The sequence below is a fragment of the Hermetia illucens genome, chromosome 1 (assembly GCF_905115235.1).
Source record: "Hermetia illucens chromosome 1, iHerIll2.2.curated.20191125, whole genome shotgun sequence".
Lineage (NCBI taxonomy): Eukaryota > Metazoa > Arthropoda > Insecta > Diptera > Stratiomyidae > Hermetia > Hermetia illucens.
The window spans coordinates 86,590,929-86,608,939 of NC_051849.1; the positions used below are offsets into that span (position 1 = coordinate 86,590,929).

The 18,011-nt window shown below is 39.2% G+C and overlaps 2 protein-coding genes across 2 annotated transcripts in view; one reads left to right on the forward strand and one right to left on the reverse strand.

Moving 5' to 3' along the window:
• LOC119655692 (odorant receptor 22b-like) overlaps window positions 1-18,011 on the reverse strand; it is a 153,498-nt gene that overhangs the window by 111,850 nt on the left and 23,637 nt on the right. The gene's annotated exons all lie outside the window — the stretch shown is intronic.
• On the forward strand, window positions 2,797-4,228 carry LOC119655671 (odorant receptor 59a-like). Its single transcript, XM_038061664.1, has 3 exons — window positions 2,797-3,505; window positions 3,582-3,942; window positions 4,001-4,228. Exons 1-3 carry the CDS (start codon window positions 2,805-2,807, stop codon window positions 4,049-4,051), a joined length of 1,113 nt encoding a protein of 370 aa, XP_037917592.1. The 5' UTR covers window positions 2,797-2,804; the 3' UTR covers window positions 4,052-4,228.

Below are 18,011 nucleotides of genomic sequence, written 5' to 3' on the forward strand. Positions count from 1 at the left end.
TCATCGTATAAAGTGAACTCATATGAGCGGCGGATTGTAAGTTTTAGTTGTTAATTTTAAACAAAATCTCTGCCTGTTCGGCCGCCTGTCTGTCTGGCACACCTATTATCTCAGTTAGGTTATTCCTATCTATACGAAATTTGGTACAAAGGTGGAACCTGTGGATCCACTTGCATGCAGTGAGTAACATAACTTCACATTGAGGTTATGGAGGGGTAACCATACAGACAAAAAAGAGGTGTAAATTTTTTTTCACCGAATACGTTCATGTGGGGTATCAAATTAAAGGCCTCGGTCGGTACTTTTCGAACCCGCTATTAGTTTTGAAGTTGGTTGGCAAATGGAGGAGTACAAAGGTTTGAAAATGTTAATTCCTTCAAGTACCCGTTCTCAAAAACTACACATTTAATACGAATAAGGCGGTATTCTTACGTCCGAAAGTGAGTGCAAATGTATTCGCATTTACGAGTATGAATCCGAATTCTATTTAATTAATATTTCCAAGTGCTAACACAATTTTTTTTATGTATTTAAATTTTAGTATTCGGCTGAATAACGAACATTAACGTCTTAATGATCTAATCATGTTGTACGTATGTATGGAGAGGTCGAACTTAACAATTAAAAGGCGTTGCAGGTGTCAACAAAAAAGTATGTATATATTATAAACTCGAAATATATTTCCAAGTCTGAAGAATTGTTTTGTGAAGAGAACGCACCTGAAAAAAAAGACATATTTTTCTTCTTCTGTCCTTGTGTCAGGTAAATGTCTGAGTCTGTCTGCGGAAATTCCTTGACAAGCATCTAGTGGTTCGAATGCCGATCGATCATATGGTTTCAGATTCGAAAAAGACATATTCTGTCGTAATCACCAAAAGAGAAGAATGTTCGATAAATGGCCGTGATTCTTTCGGAATTACATACTTAATAATCTTCACCGGCGGACGGAGGACGGATCGGGTGACCTTTCGTAAAAATTACGACTATATTCCAGACGGAGATATATACGATATCATTGGCAGAAGAAGAATGCTTGGAACAAAAATGGCGGGTCGCACCATTCGAATCTTTTCTGCCATCTTATCGGCAGCATTATCAGCACTAAACAGTAACAACATGACAATCCAGTTGATGTGGAGTTACCACGTGAAACTTGGCCCACAAAACAAAACATTTCTGAGGTGGGTGCCAGAGCACTCAAACATCGCTCGTAATGAGATAGCTGACAGATTGGCTCGCCAAGAGTCTTTTTCCATCAGATCATCCACTGTCAAGTCTACTCTAAAGGGTGAAATTTCAAAGATTTAACCGAGGGCAGAAATTTGAATTGTTACCGACAGGCGAAAACCCTTGTGAAAGAACCCGGGGCCTCTACAGCGGTATTTTTGTTGTCCCTTAAGAATTGGGACAGGAAAATCCTAGTAAAGCTTTTAACGGGACACTGCTTCTTAAATTACCATCTGCAAGAAATTATGGTGGTGGTTTCGGCTATATGCAGCCAATGTGAGCAGTAGGAAGAAATGGCCCTGCAATTCATATGCGACAACCTTGCAATTCATATGCGGCTGGCCGGCCTCATCACGTAAATGCTCGGAGCAGCTCCATTAAAGTAAACTAATTAACTAAGCAATCACTATCGTTTTGAACCATAAGTACCAACTCATTGCACATCATACAATCATACTTCCTCCTTTCAACCAAAATCTTTACACAATATGCCATCAAAATTTACATCTTTTCACTTTTTTAAACGGTCCCTCCAATTGTGCACACATGTTTCACTTCTCTATTTCCCAACAAATATCTTCACACCTTTTTCATTTCATTCATTCAGGGATAACCTCCTCTGCCGCAACTACTCTTTACCCAAAATTCCTTTCCTTCTATCATTCTGAATCGCTACTCCATCGCCTCAGTCGCACACTTAATCGCATCTTAATCACTATTAGGAGATTACACCGCAACACTTCCTGGTAAATTTAATAATCCACAAAATTATTACTTCTGATTGTGGCATGCTACCGCCCGCAATTCTTTTCCGTCTGTAAATCGACTCCCTCTCTCCAGCTTTTCGCTGGTCAAGGCCGGCTAATTTCATCATCATTGGCTCCAAACCTGAACTTTGTACTCCATGTCGAACCATAGTTCTGTAAACAAATTCATGAAAAGGAAAATTAAATTGATCAGTTTAAAAACTAATTTTTCAATATAAGTGAATTAGGGGGTGGGGGGAATTAGGAAATTGTAAGGAGTGTGTTGGATGAAATGTTGTATATTAGTAAATGCGCTCCCTGGTCGGATTGTTATTGGACAAGGCGAATGAAATTCTGCAGCTACCGCAAAGCCGCAGATGGATATGACCATGTTACATTGCAACATTTTTAACATTTACATTTAAACAAAATCTTAATAAGGTATATTGAGCATTCTATATATGAATCTACAACCTGGCATGGCAATGTCTTTATAAAGTTTGTAACTTTGCAGAAATACAGCTACGCACATAATTCTCCCCCTATCCCCGCAAACTTAATCTACATACGTATAAATTTCACAAATTTGATTTTCACTTAAAAAGTTTATTTCTATGCAAATCCATAAATGGTGGAAAGTATATAATTAAATTCAACATGTTTGCTAAGTAAGTTTCCTTAAAGCTTAAGCATTAAAAATTCAGACAATACGGTTAGCTCCGTGACTCTTTAGTGCAAATAATTTATTTATAAATCTTCGTTGGTATTGACTTCTCCTTCTTGGCTGTTGACTTGTCTTCTTGCCTTTCAGTATCTACTTGATCATAATACATGATGGAAGGTGTTGATACTTATCTCGGCTTGAAGCGAATTCATCTAATTTGGCAAATATTATGTGTAGCTCCCTGGAAAAAGTATAAAAAATGTTATTTTGTTTGGATCAGTTTTGTTTTCGGTCTAAATGTAGTGTTGATATCAACGGTAGTCCTGGATATTGTATTCTGTGAAAATCTCAAGTGTCTTCTGAATAACATCACATACTACCTTGCTGTCTTCTGCAAAGTTATGCAGTGTCTCCTGATGGTTTTGGTTCGTAAGAAGCTGCTTCAACTGGAAAATTATTTTCATATCTTAGATGGAAATGTAACTGCACCAGAGGATCAAGTTTTGGCAAAAAATGCAATAGAAAAAGGACAAAAAATATTAAAATTTTTCTTCACTATTACTTTATCTGCAGTGTATAGCAGAATATCAGGTTTTCTTTTCACTTCGGGCGAAATGTCGATATTGCCACTGTGGTCTCCGTTTGAAAAGTACATTTTTATCAAATTTCTCTATGATTGCATTGCTGGACATTTCATAGTACTCCAAACTGTTGCCAGCGACATGTATCCGCCTATATGTTTTCTGTTGTTAAATGCACATTTAAAAATTCTATCTCAACAGTTGTTGCGTATAGGTTCAGGAGAACTAGAATGCCATACTCAATCGAAGATCGCACCCTTTGTTGAATATCACGTCACCATTTTGAGGTGAGTATCGCTAGTTCAAGATAAAATCAGATTCACTTCAGATAAAATAAACTAGGAACGTTTCCTTACATTTCAGGATTTATGAAATTTTAGATGAAACCCTATCAAAAATGTTTTTTGTTGAACTTTTAATTGCTAGCATTCTTCTCTGTATTTTAACGACATCTGTCGTTTCTACTAGTATGGAACTCTCGGAATTAGTTTTCAATGTTGCGTTCGCATTCGCCCTTATGTTTCAAATTTTGCCAATTTGCGTTCTTGCTCATCAATTCCAATCGTTAAGTGAAGATCTTGCAGATGCAGCTTATAGTTCTAATTGGCCTGATCAGGATCGTGCATTTAGACGTTCGATACTTTTAATCATGCATAGATCACAAAACTGCAAATTGATTCTCGCTGGTGGTATAGTACCGATAAACCTACCGACTTTTCTCGCAGTAAGTGAATGTGAAAGGGTATAATTATTGAATAGAAATAATATCATTTAATCTTCAGATTTTACGTTGCGCTTACTCATTCTCAGCAATTTACAGCATGATGAATTAGCCAAAACGTAGCGCAGAATTGTGGCCTTAATGATTATTTACTTCATAGAAGAATTGTGGAACTATTCTGCGTACATACTAGTGTTTTCTATAATTGGAAAAAAGGCTCCAAAAACGAAAAGTTTCGGGCAATTCATTTAATATATCAGATGAGAAATATAAATATTAGACACTTACTATTATGCGTGCAACAGGTGAATGTGCTATAAACGATTCGAGCCATATATTCGTCAGCACCTTTTCCAACAAGTAGTGAAACCTTAGATCCTCAAAAACGGACAACGTCTGGCAGCACTTGCAAAAGTTCTTGGAACATCTAAGAGAAAAGCGTTGTATTAGCATTAATTAGACTTTGTATATGGCCTCATTCCTAATCACTATAGAATTATTCACGCGTTGTCATTACTATTATGTACACAATTCCTCCTCATAAGATGCATCATGTACATCTACAATAGTTATACTCGTGTCATACTTATCGGAATGTATCATTAAAGGAGTTAATTTGTGTCAACGAATTAAAGGTCTTTCTTTCTTTCTTTTTTCGATTCCCCATTCAAACAACAACGTGATTGATAAGAAAAGTGGGAAAGCGTAGGACGATATTCGATGAAGGTTTAACGTGAGCACCTCCCATGTAGGTATAATACAACAATCCTCTTCGAGCACGGATTGATTTGGAGCCCTGCCATGACTTTCATAGCGGTATAGGTCTATATTGAATGCAAGGCCAGTTGCGATTGAAAGTTTTTCTCGTGTTTGTTTAAAAAAAAAGACAGATAAATGCTTGGATATGCGACTGGTGCTCTGCTTTGCGTCCTTTTAACAAGGCAGGTGTCAAGGTACAATTATTAGTATAATAAAACTTACTTACAATTTATCCTAACATTATTGGTCTAGGAACCCGTCCGAGGCAAATGGGCTCGGACAAACAGGGCGAAGTTGCTGGATGACAACGATCCTACTTCAGGAGTAGCAATCAGGAACCGCCTCTCGCCGTTACTCACTGAAAGGTTCATGTTATCAATCGAAAAAGAAATTAAATCGAGGGGAATAATGCCTAAAGTATGGTTTAGTTATGTAGATGACGTATTTGCGATTGTTGGAAGAGACAATATAGACATGGTCATCTCCTATATAAACAAGATTCATCATAAAATCGAGTTTATGCTAGAGATAGAAAAGGATGAGGCTCTACCCTTCCTGGATCTAAATATCGTCAACTCTAGCGCAAGCCTAAGTTCGAGATATACCGTAAGCCCACAGCAACGCAGAGAACGATACCAGCAACTTCACAGCACACATTTTCCCAAAAAATGGCTGCCTATAGTTGCATGATTCACCGACTGATCACATACCCTCTTTCAGAATACGGTTTCAATAAGGAACGACGGCATATTATTGACACCGCTATTGAGAATAGGTATAATCCTCAGACTATTGAGAAATTGATTGGAAGGAAAATCAAGCAACACAATAAGCATGCCTATACAACACTATTTTCGCAGCAGAAGGAGATAACCACCAGAAGGATAAGTATCCCGTATTCCTACCTATTTAACAACATCAGGAATTGGGTAAAAAAATTCCAACTGCAAGTCGTAGGTTCGAGTCGATCGTCCACCTTGCGGAATTTACTGGGAAGCATCAAGGATCCTTTGGCAGCGGAAGAAAAAAGCGGGATCCACCGAATAACGTGCAGCGACTGTAATAAAATATACATAGGACAGACTAGACGCCTGATAACGACTAAATTTAGTGAACACATCAAGGAAGCGATAAGTCGTCCATAAGATCATCAGTTGCAGCGCACATAGTCGAGAAAGCCCATACCATTCAACGCGAAACTCTTGTGCCATACAAACCGAACGACAACCTTGGACCCTTGGAAAAGTCTAGAAATTTTGACAGAAGACGCGACGCGGTTATTAAACACGGATTCCGGTAATTGCCCCTCAAAATTGATAAGACTCGCCGCGGTAATATACAGGTAATTAGGTTAATAGTTTAAAGTTTTTTTTTAAAAAAAAAGTAATTTAGGTAATTAATGTTTAAGTATAAATAGAACCGTATAATCGCAATTGTTTTCAGTAGCTTTCTACTGATGAAGGGGGTAAGTTGCTCCCGAAATATATATACACTGTCAAATAAAAATTGTAGCTTGGAGTAAGCTACTGGTCTACCAATTTGAACGATCCTTCTTATAATATTTCCAAACCACAGACACGATGACGACCCCGTATAGCATTGATTCATGATTTCGCAAACGATTCGGAATAGGTTGCACATCAGCTGACAGCTGTGTCATTCTGTTACCTTAGTACAAAACAGTGTCATCTCCTGGAAACGGCTTTCAGGTTAATGTTACAACTGCTTCCATCCCGATAATAACCCTGGCATGGTTGCTAATACGTTTACAGTTATGCCACCACGGAACCCAACCTTAAATGGCGGCATCAACAACAAAAACAGCAATAATAAACACGAGGACCCAACCGGCAACAAGCGAAATTTTTAGAAGGAGCAACACACCATGCTCACGACTTCTGGCAGGTAAAAAGCGAAATTCCACTGCAGAGTCCTTACAAAGAGCGCGAAGTTACAACGGTCACCTATTGAAAATAAGAAGGCCTGCTGCCCCAAGCGGCGAAGGCGACCGGAACTGAAAAAGCGAGTGACACCACGGAGGCTAAGTGTCCTGGCGGCCAAAAAGGAGAGGCGTCATCGAATTGGAGTTCGGAGAAGGGGACGCGGGAAAAGAAATTCTGAGCGGCGTGAAACCTCTTTATCAAGAAGAAAGGGCGACGAACCCCCAACCAGGCGGAAATGCAAGTCATCTGATCGGAGAGGATAGACCTCATCCGAAAAACAAGGGTAGAGAAAGATAGGCTACTCAAAAAGTGCGGGTTGGTCCTCCGGAAAATGTAGCTGCGAAAGTTTTCCATGGATGCCGAAAATGGCATAATGAGAATGGAGGAACTGTTGAACCTTATTGCACACCAGCGAAACTCCTGGCAGATAGTCAAACCTACAAAGGAACTGCCTCAGACTTCAGCGGATTGCTCGGCGTGCAAGAGGCCAAGACGAGGTGACACTTAAATTCGCAGACCCGAATATACATAAGAGAGGGAAAAAGTGATTCCATAACGGAATCAACTGGCAGAAGGCGCGTTGCTAACAATGCATCATCAACGACGTTGGTAGTATAGCTAAGGGGGTTCTGGGACAATTTCCCATGTATTTTTAAAGCTCAATTCGTTTTTCATATTTTCTTATAAATTTACGACGGAGAGGGCAAGTATGGCATCTGTTTACAAATTTGAATTAATTTCATATAAATTGTACTACATACATGTACATGATTTTTACATAAATATTTGATTCCAGACAAAAAGAAATTAATATTTAACAAAAACTCACTTGTCGGATGGGAAAGTTTGATTGACAATCAGCTTCTTCGGTTCAGTCTTCTTATAAAGTTTTCTTGATGTTCATACAATAAAATTTTTCGCTATGAATTATACAACGTCAATGTTACAAAAGTCATTTCTTATCTTTCATATTCACTTCCTTTGTTTTTACACCAGCCAGCGCTAGATATAATGAGAGTTTTTTATCAATAGAAGGAGCACCGCTTTTTTTGAATGAATAAATAGGACAATTAGTAAGTACATAGTTCACTGTTTATCTTTCTGGCAACGGAACGTTGTATCAGTTTTATCAAATTTGGACTGAAAACAGAACATGCGGTAATACGGGGAGGGAAGTAAAACGTACTATATGAATTTGTGAATTTGTTTTTAAATTAATTAAGCAGAATATAGTCAAGAAATTTTTTTTTATACACATAATAAGATATATAATAACATAATAATACTTAATGTGGTACATGTTACTGTTTCCAATACTTCGTTATTAACTACCTTTTCATTTATATCTCCATAAGGCTATAATGACCCCATGAACAGTGTCCAAAGAATCTTTTATTATATATCTTTTATCATCATTAGCGCTAAGAGCAATTTTCACTTGTCTTACTGAATTCAGCTTATGTTTCTGAGATTGTTTCAGATTTTGATTTACTTTTTTTTAGGTGTCTCTTTTTAAACAGTCTACAAATTTTTGTCAGTCATTTTTTGATAAAGCTCGTAATTAAGTGTTGAGATCAGTGTAAAGTTTGAACCTCGGAGATTGATTAATACTGAGAACTCTATGAATTTTAGTAAGTTTTAAGTCATGTGTGATAGCTTGTTTCAAATTTCGGTAATGAATAACATATTTAACTTTGTCTTTCAAAGTAGTCAATAGTTTTCCTTCTTCTGATCCAGGTGGAACATCGCGTTCTGGGCAGAAACGAAGATACTTGTGTAGACTAGGGAATTCTTTTGTATATTCCAGATCAACTTTGAGGATGTAGCCAATAAGCGACTCATCAAACACATCTTCCACCTTCAAATCTGCTAGGTTCTCTAACCATTTAAAATTTTTGTGAAGAAAAAACTGACATCATAAATCTAAAAGAGTCACACAAACGAAACTTCACTAAGTATTCGCCCAAATGTTTCGTAAATGATCTGATGAGTTGCCTCTGCCCTGGATGAAACCGCAAGTCTTAAATTTTGCACCATAGATGCTTTCCCAAGGATGAGGGTTTCGTGAACCACAACCGCGGAAGCATATTGCTTTCCAACTGGTCCGATCCGCCATTAAGTGGATAGCGGACCTAGGAACCCAACCAATTCTTAAACAAAATTTCATTTTCTACAATCTTCCCCCCAAAAACCCTTGTAAAAGAAAGAATTTGAACCGTAACATACCCTACATTACAGGGGATATGTTCCTGATATTTTTTGTTATCTTTAGTTGATATTAATAGGTACTCTAAATCTGCGTGGTTTGCAAAAGGTACTTCAATCTTATTACTAAAATTTTTGATTTTAAAATCATAGAATCCTTACAAGGTAATCGAACTTTGCAATTATTAAGTTTACTATAATTCTTCAGATGCTTTTCTAAACGTTATGAGCGATAAAAATAATGAAAACACCGTGCACAAAATAAAATGTTGCTTTTATATTGAGACACTTCTGAAGACGAAAACCGCGATAAATTTTTAATCCAAACAAAGTGATACTGAAAATATTCAACTCTATTAATATCACCTTCCTTTACTTCTTCGTCATTATAGTATACATTTTATATCATTACAAGATTAACATGCTGGTTCCTTTTAGCCTTCGTTAAGTAAGTTGGTAAAACAGTGTTCCTGATGTTATCTCCAATACCTGTTTTCTGTAGAATGTAAACATTCATAGAGACGTTATTCTGCTTCTCGAATCATGTTTCTGATAGATTCAACAAAGGGGGTAATGTGGATATGATGATGATCGTCCTGGATATTTTAACTGATCTGATGGATATAAAACTGATACCATGGCCCAAGCAAAGTAAGCATTATCATTGTTTTTGATATTGATGCAAGCTTTTTTGTCATTAATTTCTGTAAGAAGATAGATATATGGTGCTGAACCTTGCATTGGTTCAAGTTGGTTTACATTGATGCTTAATTTTATTATAGTTGATAGTGATCATCTACTATCTTGACCTTCGGAATTCTTCTAATTTTCGTAAAATCTTATCTTGAATATTCCGATTAAATCAAATGTTAATATCAGTATCTTAATAGATTGGCATATTCTTGGTGTTCATACATTTAAGTTCAAACTATTCATCTTCACCTTTAACAACTTTAAATAAGTCACATAATTCTGCATTCAATTTACCGCTATTTCACTTTTAAGCATGTTAAGTATACGACGTCAAAATCAACTAGCACAAGGATGTAGAAAATCAGTTAGATGATCAATTTTATATGTAACAAGTAATGACGATCACATAAACAATAAGAACATTTCTGACAGACACAAATGAAAAAGAACTATGATATAAATATTTTGTAACTAATTAGAGTGAAGATAGAGAACGCAAGAATGACTTTATATTATAATGGTATCATTCGATGTTGATACGGTGAATTGCACACAATTGTTGCAACATGTGTACACACAATATTATAAAATAATAGAATGTAATTAATCAAAGGTAATTCCTTCCCCTACTTTAGTCACGTTTGGGATGGAATATGTAAACAGGATTTTTGAATTTGACTTTGGTTTCTTCAATTGACAATTTATGGAGTTTCAATATCGAATGTAGAAATGATTTACCTGCCCGAACTGTCTGCTCGTTGCTTTTGCTCTAACCTCCCCAGGAAAGCGTCAGTCCTCCCATTTTCTTTGGATTTCCCCCATTATATTTAAAGCGGCGCGGGATGAACAGCTAGCTTGGGGTGAGCCGCGCAGGACGACTATGTCATCTGGCACCCCATGAAGAGGAAAAGAAAACGGGAGCCACTCGTCACGTAGATGCCAGAATTGGCTCAGAGTTAATCCTTCCCCTTGATCCCGCGCGCGTTAGGTTTTTTTATAATTATATCCTCTCCCTTATCAGGCCGTTTGACAGTTTGGGATTGAAATTTTCGACGATATCAATCCGCCTCGAGACTTCATGGGTGGGTTTAGTTAATCTCCTTTTTTTGCTACGCCTTGCTTCGTGACATCTGCCGTGGGCAGACGCATTTCGTGTTTGTATCGACAGTGCGTTTTTAGTTTGAAGCTAATTTTCTTTTTGCCTATCCGCGTGGGTGTAATAAACCGTGTTTTCCTTCTGTTTTTGATAGTTTTGGCGGTGAATCGGTTCCTGCTTAAGGAAAAAGGTAAGTGCCTTAGTTTTATTTCTGCTTCTTCACGCAATCAATCTTGTAAGTAGAAATCTGCCCCTGTATCCTTTGGTGGTTTTTCCCCTGTAAACAGGCATTCTGGCATCTGTCAAGTTAGGCCATGGAGGTTAGGGAGTGTGAACCCCCGGACAAGGGGAAAATAAATTTTGACCGGTCTGTTTCCCAAATGCCAACATCTCCTCAGGCAGCTGTAGGGCCACAGTTCAAAAGCCCAACTGAAATCGGTGGCTATGTCCTAACCAGGAAAGAGCGAAGGGCTTCGAGGAGCCTGTCAAGATCCCCAATCCAGTCTCCCACAATTAAACAACAAAAGGTTTCTGGATTTCTACCAGCCACGACTAAACTCCAAGCTTTCCCTGAGGTCACCCAATCTCAGGACCAAAGCAAGACCCTTTCACCAATGGAAAAACAAAAAATAGTTCCGATGGAGCAAACGGCCCCAGTGTACAGGTACAGTGAGAACGCTCAATGCAAAACGTACACAGTATGTGTGGAGAGAAGCAACCCCATGACATACATAGATAAGGTTAACGGACAGGAAAGAATTGAGGGTTTCAAACCCCTCAATTTCCATAAACTTACGAGGCGTCTCAACCTCAAAGACCAGGTAGTTACGGTCAAGGAAGATGGGCCTACGAGGGTAAAAGTTTTTTGCAAATCAGCGTCCTGCGCGAACAATTTGGCATCCGACAATCGCTTCGTCACATTAGGGCTAAAAGCATTTATTTCCTTGAGAGATACCCATAGATTTGGGATTATTAAAGGCATCCCCACAGATTTCACAGAAGATGAAATACTTCAGGACATTAACTCCCCGATAAAAGTGGCGAAAGTTCAAAGGCTGAACTTTAGATCTAAGGAAAACAAAGATGTCTTCCTTCCATCTCGAACAGTCAAATTAACCTTCGTTGGCTCTGACATCCCCAAACATATTTCAATCGGTAGCGTGAGGGTTGAGGTTGATCATTATTTAAACAGACCGAGGCAATGTTTTGCTTGTGGCAGATTGGGCCACATTGCCACTAACTGCAAAGCGAAAGTGAGTAGATTCTTAAATTGCAGTGGTCCAAAAGATCAGTGCGATGGCAACACATGCGGGAAAAAATGTGCTTTATGTGGTAAGACTGACCATGACGCCAGAGACAGGAAGTGCACCATCTGGGTCGAACACCTGGCGATTATCAAGACGGCAGCAATAAAAAATATCTCCATGAGGGAAGCCACTAAAGAAGTGAAAAATTATTACGACTCACTGGACTGCGATGTTGACTGTGACGTTGCCTTCCCTCCGCTGGAAAAAAGAGAAAATCAGAACAACTGGACAAGGAATCCTCAAGATGAGTTCAACAGAACCATCAGAGGGAGCAAAAAATTCAGTTCTGCTGTCAAATCAAATCTACGTCAGAACACCAGAACACCCTTTCCCAAAGGTGACTATCAAGAACCACTTACGCCAAATCAAACTGTTTTCGAACACCCAACGTACACGGTTGTATCTGAGTACCAAAAAATACTAGCGCAAATCATCAAACTCATGAACAACATCTCTTCAAAGATACAAGATCCATCTTTGGCAGAAGACATGCAAAAAATAAAAAAACAGACTGATAAACTCAACATCACAAGCGACTTGACGTTCGTAGAAATTGCAAATGGTAAACATCCTACAATATAACATTCAAAGTCTAGCTAACAATAAGTCTGAAATTGAATACTTTGCTAATACTCATGGCTATGACATACTATCCCTACAAGAAATCTTCACTTTTAACTCGTCCCATCATTCTCGGTACCTAAAAGGTTTCAACCTTATGTACAAATTCAGAGAGGATGGCTATGGTGGAGTTGCCCTTGCATTTCGCAAAGGCATAAATGCCAGGCCAATAACCTATGATACCAACATGGACATCATTATTGCTAAGACCATGAACCTTACTCCAAACATCACCATTGCCTCCATATACATGCCCCCGCATACAACTACGGCCACTTTCAAAGTAGAACTGGACAAGCTACTTCAATTTCTGAGCAATACCCCAAACACCATAATAACGGGCGACCTAAATGCCAGGTCATTCATACTTGGGGACTCCATTGAGAATAGTAAAGGGAGGCATCTCTCAAACGCACTATGCAGATCTGACTTTAGACTACTCAACAACGGTTCACTAACCTTTGTGGACCAGGTAACAAACGGCAAAACAAGAGCATCTGCACCAGATGTCACCCTTACTAATTCCATTACTATATCCTGGTCCTGGAACGCGCTGGCACAACTGATCTCCAAAAGCAAGCACAAACCAATAGCCATCCACAGTAACACCATTGTAATTCAACAGAAATACAAAATAGGCCTCCTACATCTAAAAACTGCCTTGCAGTCCATCCCTCCCACGGAGAATTTGAACGGCCTGACAGCAGAAATCCAAAGCAAAATTAAAGAGTCGACATTCAAAATCCGCAAGGGCTCCTCCCATAAACCATGGTGGAACAGTGGTCTGAAGACACTATTTGTAGAGAAAAGGCAAGCTCTGAGAGCCTACCACAGGGATGCCAACCACACCAACTTCATATCTTTCTCGGTTGCAAACAAAAATTGGTTACAAGCGGTGAAAGCGGCTAAGAAAAAAACCTGGGACGAGATTTGGGAAGAACTGAGTGTCGAAAAAGACACTAAGGTATTCTGGAAAAGCATAAAAAATTTTAAAAATTTTCAAGAGGAAGAATCCAGCAACCGGATTTGGGATTCTGAAAATGACCAGAAATACCTAGACTTTCTAAGCTCAAGCTACAACAAGCCAACTCCAAATAATATTACATCCAACTTACCGCCACCATTGCTGCAATAAAATTTTACTCCTGAGGAATTCGCTCTGGTCCTCAACAAACGGAAAAAGAACTCTGCACCGGGTATTGACCAAATTACGTACACCTACATTCAGTGGCTTAGCCCTCCTGTCAAATCTGCTCTGCTTACCTCCATTAATGAAACCTGGCAAAATTTAAACCCTCCAAAGGAGTGGTCTGCTATTAAGATAGTTCCCATACCCAAAATAAATAAAGATCTGTCAGACATTAAAAATTTCAGACCCATATCTCTAATTAATGTTTTCGCCAAAATCCTCAACACACTTGTCAAAAACAGACTAAACCATTTCATTCTAGAGCACAAAATTCTCCCTCCCAACAGTCATGCCTATCAGAGCGGATTATCCACTGTGACATGTCTAAATGACATCCTTCTCGCAATCTCCATAGCCAAAGCAAACAAACTGCAGGCGGAAGCGGTAGTTCTTGATGTATCCAAAGCATATGAAAGTGTAGATCTAAAAACCCTTGAATCTAAAATGATCTTTCATAAAATACCAGCCGAAATCATTATCTGGATCTCACGGTTCCTGGCCAACAGGAATCTAATCCTAGGTGATGCGAAGGTGGGAATTTGCAATGGTATACCCCAAGGATGTGTCTTGAGCCCCACGCTATTCAATATTTACACGGCCTCACTTCATAAACCAGTCGACCCCAACATAGAAATCTATCAATATGCTGATGATTTTTTCATATTAGCCACTGGCAAAACAATTATGGAAACTGAAGTCTCCATTAAAGCCCAAACAGTAGCCCTCATTGACGAATGCAAAAGCCTAAATCTTCACATAAATCCGGACAAATCAAAATTCATTACCCTTAAAAGAAATAGTAGTACACTACACCCCTTGAATCTTGGCAATATCAGCATACAGCAATTCAAAAAGATAACCTTCCTTGGCAAGACAATTAACTCATCTTTAATATTAAAAGACCAAACAATTGACACCATCTCTAAGGCTAAAAAAGCTGCTAGAGTCATCAATTTCTCTACTGGGCATTCTTGGGGCCTTCCTCCCGAAAATAGCATCAAATTGTTCAGAGTGCTAATACGACCCATCCTAGATTACGCCGCTGCCACATCTGTATTAGCACCCAAATACCTGAATAACAAAATCACCTCAATAGCGGCCACAATCCTAAAAAGATGCCTAGGGCTTACCAAAACTGCTCCCCACCTGTCCACCTTTGCTCTGGCAAATGAACCGCCGCCCCATCTCAGAATAACAGTTTTAGCAACTAAGGAGCTAATAAGGCTCCATGCAAATCGACCTCATGTTTTTCGGAATGTCCAAGAGAGTGCAGATGCTAAAAATGGCCTCTCTGCAACTTACAAACGTTTCTCTCACCTCTTTGACCTCCTGAGAGCTGACATAAAATCAAGCCCTCCACATACCTTACAAGTGGTTATAAATCAGGCGTCAGGCAGAAACATTCCAAAAACAGCTTTAGCAAATGAGATCAACTCCTCCATATGCAACTACAAATCCAGGAATTTCGAAATATTTGCAACAGATGCCTCTGTCAGAGGAGGTGATGTAAGCATTGCAGTGGTCAATGATCATGCTGAAACGGTGGGTCAGTACAGGCTAAATCAACTCACAACATTATCAGCAGAACTCCAAGCGGTTTGGCTAGCCACTAAATACGCGTTGGATAAAGGTCATAAGAAAGTGGTCATAATTACTGACTCCCTACATGCGTGCCGGATCTTGGGCAAAGAGTCTACCACTCACTACATGGTAAACGAAATCCACAACAACATCAAATGCATGAACGGTGAAGAAGTAGTCATAATGTGGTGCCCGGCAAGGAGTGGCATCAAATTAAATGAAAGTGCACATCTGGCAGCTGCCGAAGGCCAGAACAGCGCCACGCTGATGAACTGTCACCTATCACCCATTGATTTAAACCTTCTGGTTGCCAACCAAATAGCAGAGGAGTGGGACTCAAGCTATCAAAATGACATTCGCTCCAAAGGGAAATTCTTTGCAAAAATATTCCCCCATGTACCCATAAAACCTCCGAAAGACCTTTCCAAACAAAAGGTGTCGCGGATAAAAACTGCCAACAGAATCATGTCAGGTCACTCCTATAATAAACCATGGCTCAAAAAGATGAAAATCATAAGAAATGACAGTTGCAATACATGCAATGCGCAGGAAACCTTAGACCACATCCTCTTCAAATGTACTAAGTATATCCAAATCAGAAATAATTTTAACTGGGATAGATCCATCAACTCTGTAGAGCTCCTGCTTGCAGAGGACCTAAATAAACACCTACTAGAAATTATCACCTTTCTGGAACAAGCAGAAGTAAAACTTTAGCACTTAAATAAAGCCTAGGTAAAAGCCTAAATTTTTACGGTTATAAGTTGAAAAATAAGCAAAATGAATCTTACTTCTTACTACTCAATCACGTTAACAAATTAAAAATTTACAAAGCAATATAAGGCCCAGTAGCCCATATTTTTCGTAGTCATGCTGGCAACATAGACAACAGTCTAGCCAACCGTGTCACGGAGTCATCGTAGGTGGTATCTGGTGGTATACATCGTTAGCCTGCCGGGACAACGTGGGACAAATCAAAAACACACACACACACACACAGTTTAGTTAATCTCCTTGTTTTCACAGGGAGATACTATGTAAGAACCAAGAACTCCGGGCCTCATCGCACCAACTGCGTTGCATTCATGAAAAGAAAATTTGTCATGAGCCAATTTATTGTCGAAACCACAGCTGTAGCTTTGTCCGCTGTTGGTTTGATTTAGTCAAAAGCTCTCAAAGTACTGAACTATTAGTTTTGACTGTTTAATGATCGCTTCGATTGATATAGAATGCATCGTAAGAAGTGTTCGCGAAATCTGACCCTAGAATGGATCTCTGTGCCACCTCCGACCTGGTTTTCACCCTCCCCTGTAGAATGGATTTTCTAGTGTGCAGCATATCTGCAATCTTACGGAATTAGAGAAATTTCTGACATGGAGAATTGCTGGCAATCGACATCAATGAATCTACGCCTTAGTTCGATGAATTGCATCCATAACCGTCCTGGCAACATTCAGTGAGGGACTTTCTGCTCTAAAACCGAACTAGCTTGGGGATAATTCTCCAGCAGCACATATGGCTTCGACGAGTCTATTCCTCATAAGTTTCCCGACTGCATCAAGCATACAGAATAATTGGTATTCAGGGTCCCTGTTGCCTTAACTGATCTGCGCTAGTCTTAACACTTTCCAGCGACAAAGAACTAGCTCTTCCAGATAAGCGTTGAATACGCGGACATGGAAGTCTCCTCGATGGGAAATACCAGCTTGTAAACCTTTGCTGCGATTAAGGCGGGCTCCCCATACATGTGGAAGCGAAGCGTAATTTTTTTTTCACAGAATGTAGTCACGTGAATGAAATGAAAGGGCTCGGGCTTTTTGAAACGAATAAAATTTTTGACACCACATGAAACATAGCGGAGTGAGGGCTCACAATGTGTGCCCCAAAAAGTGAAACAGATCCCATTCGCAGAATTTATCCACCCGAAAATCTGGAAAAAAAATTGCAAGACGCATCTATATGAAATCGAAACCTTAAAATACATCCCCTTCCAATATATGCACAAATAAAGTTAATAATAGTATATTATGTCCGGATAGCTGAGTGGTTAGAGCGCAAGGCTGTCGTACGGAAGGTCGCGGTTCAAATCTCACTGGTGGCAGTGGGATTTGTATCGTGATTTGACGTTGGATACCAGTCGACTCAGCTGTGAATGAGTACCTGAGTGAAATCAGGGTAATAATCTCGAGCGAGCGCAATTCTGACCACATTGCCTCCTACAGTGTACTGTAATCCTGTATTGTACTGTTCCGGTCTTGAATGATGTGCTCTAGCACAGTTCAAGGCCCTGATTCATTTGGATTGTTGTGCCAACGATTATTATTATTATTAATAGTATATTACCATATTTAGAAATTCACCCGAAAACCCCCCTTAAGTCCATTCTAGAAGTAGAAGATTTGGTATCAGTATCGGCGACAATATTGAATTTTGAATATTTTTCATTCTCAGCTATGGAGAAGTGGAAAAACCTGCGTATAGAGTAGCTCATATAAGATGAACACAAAACCTTTATACCCGACTTTATTTTTTTATAGAGAGGACTGCCTCTTCCAAGTCTTTCAAGCTGTTGTCATCACCTGAAGCAAGTCCATCATTTTGGCATTAGGTGAGCAGTGTCCGGGCAGAGCCTTAATCTTTCTGGTGATCAGTTTATAACCGAGTCTTCACGGTTCCCC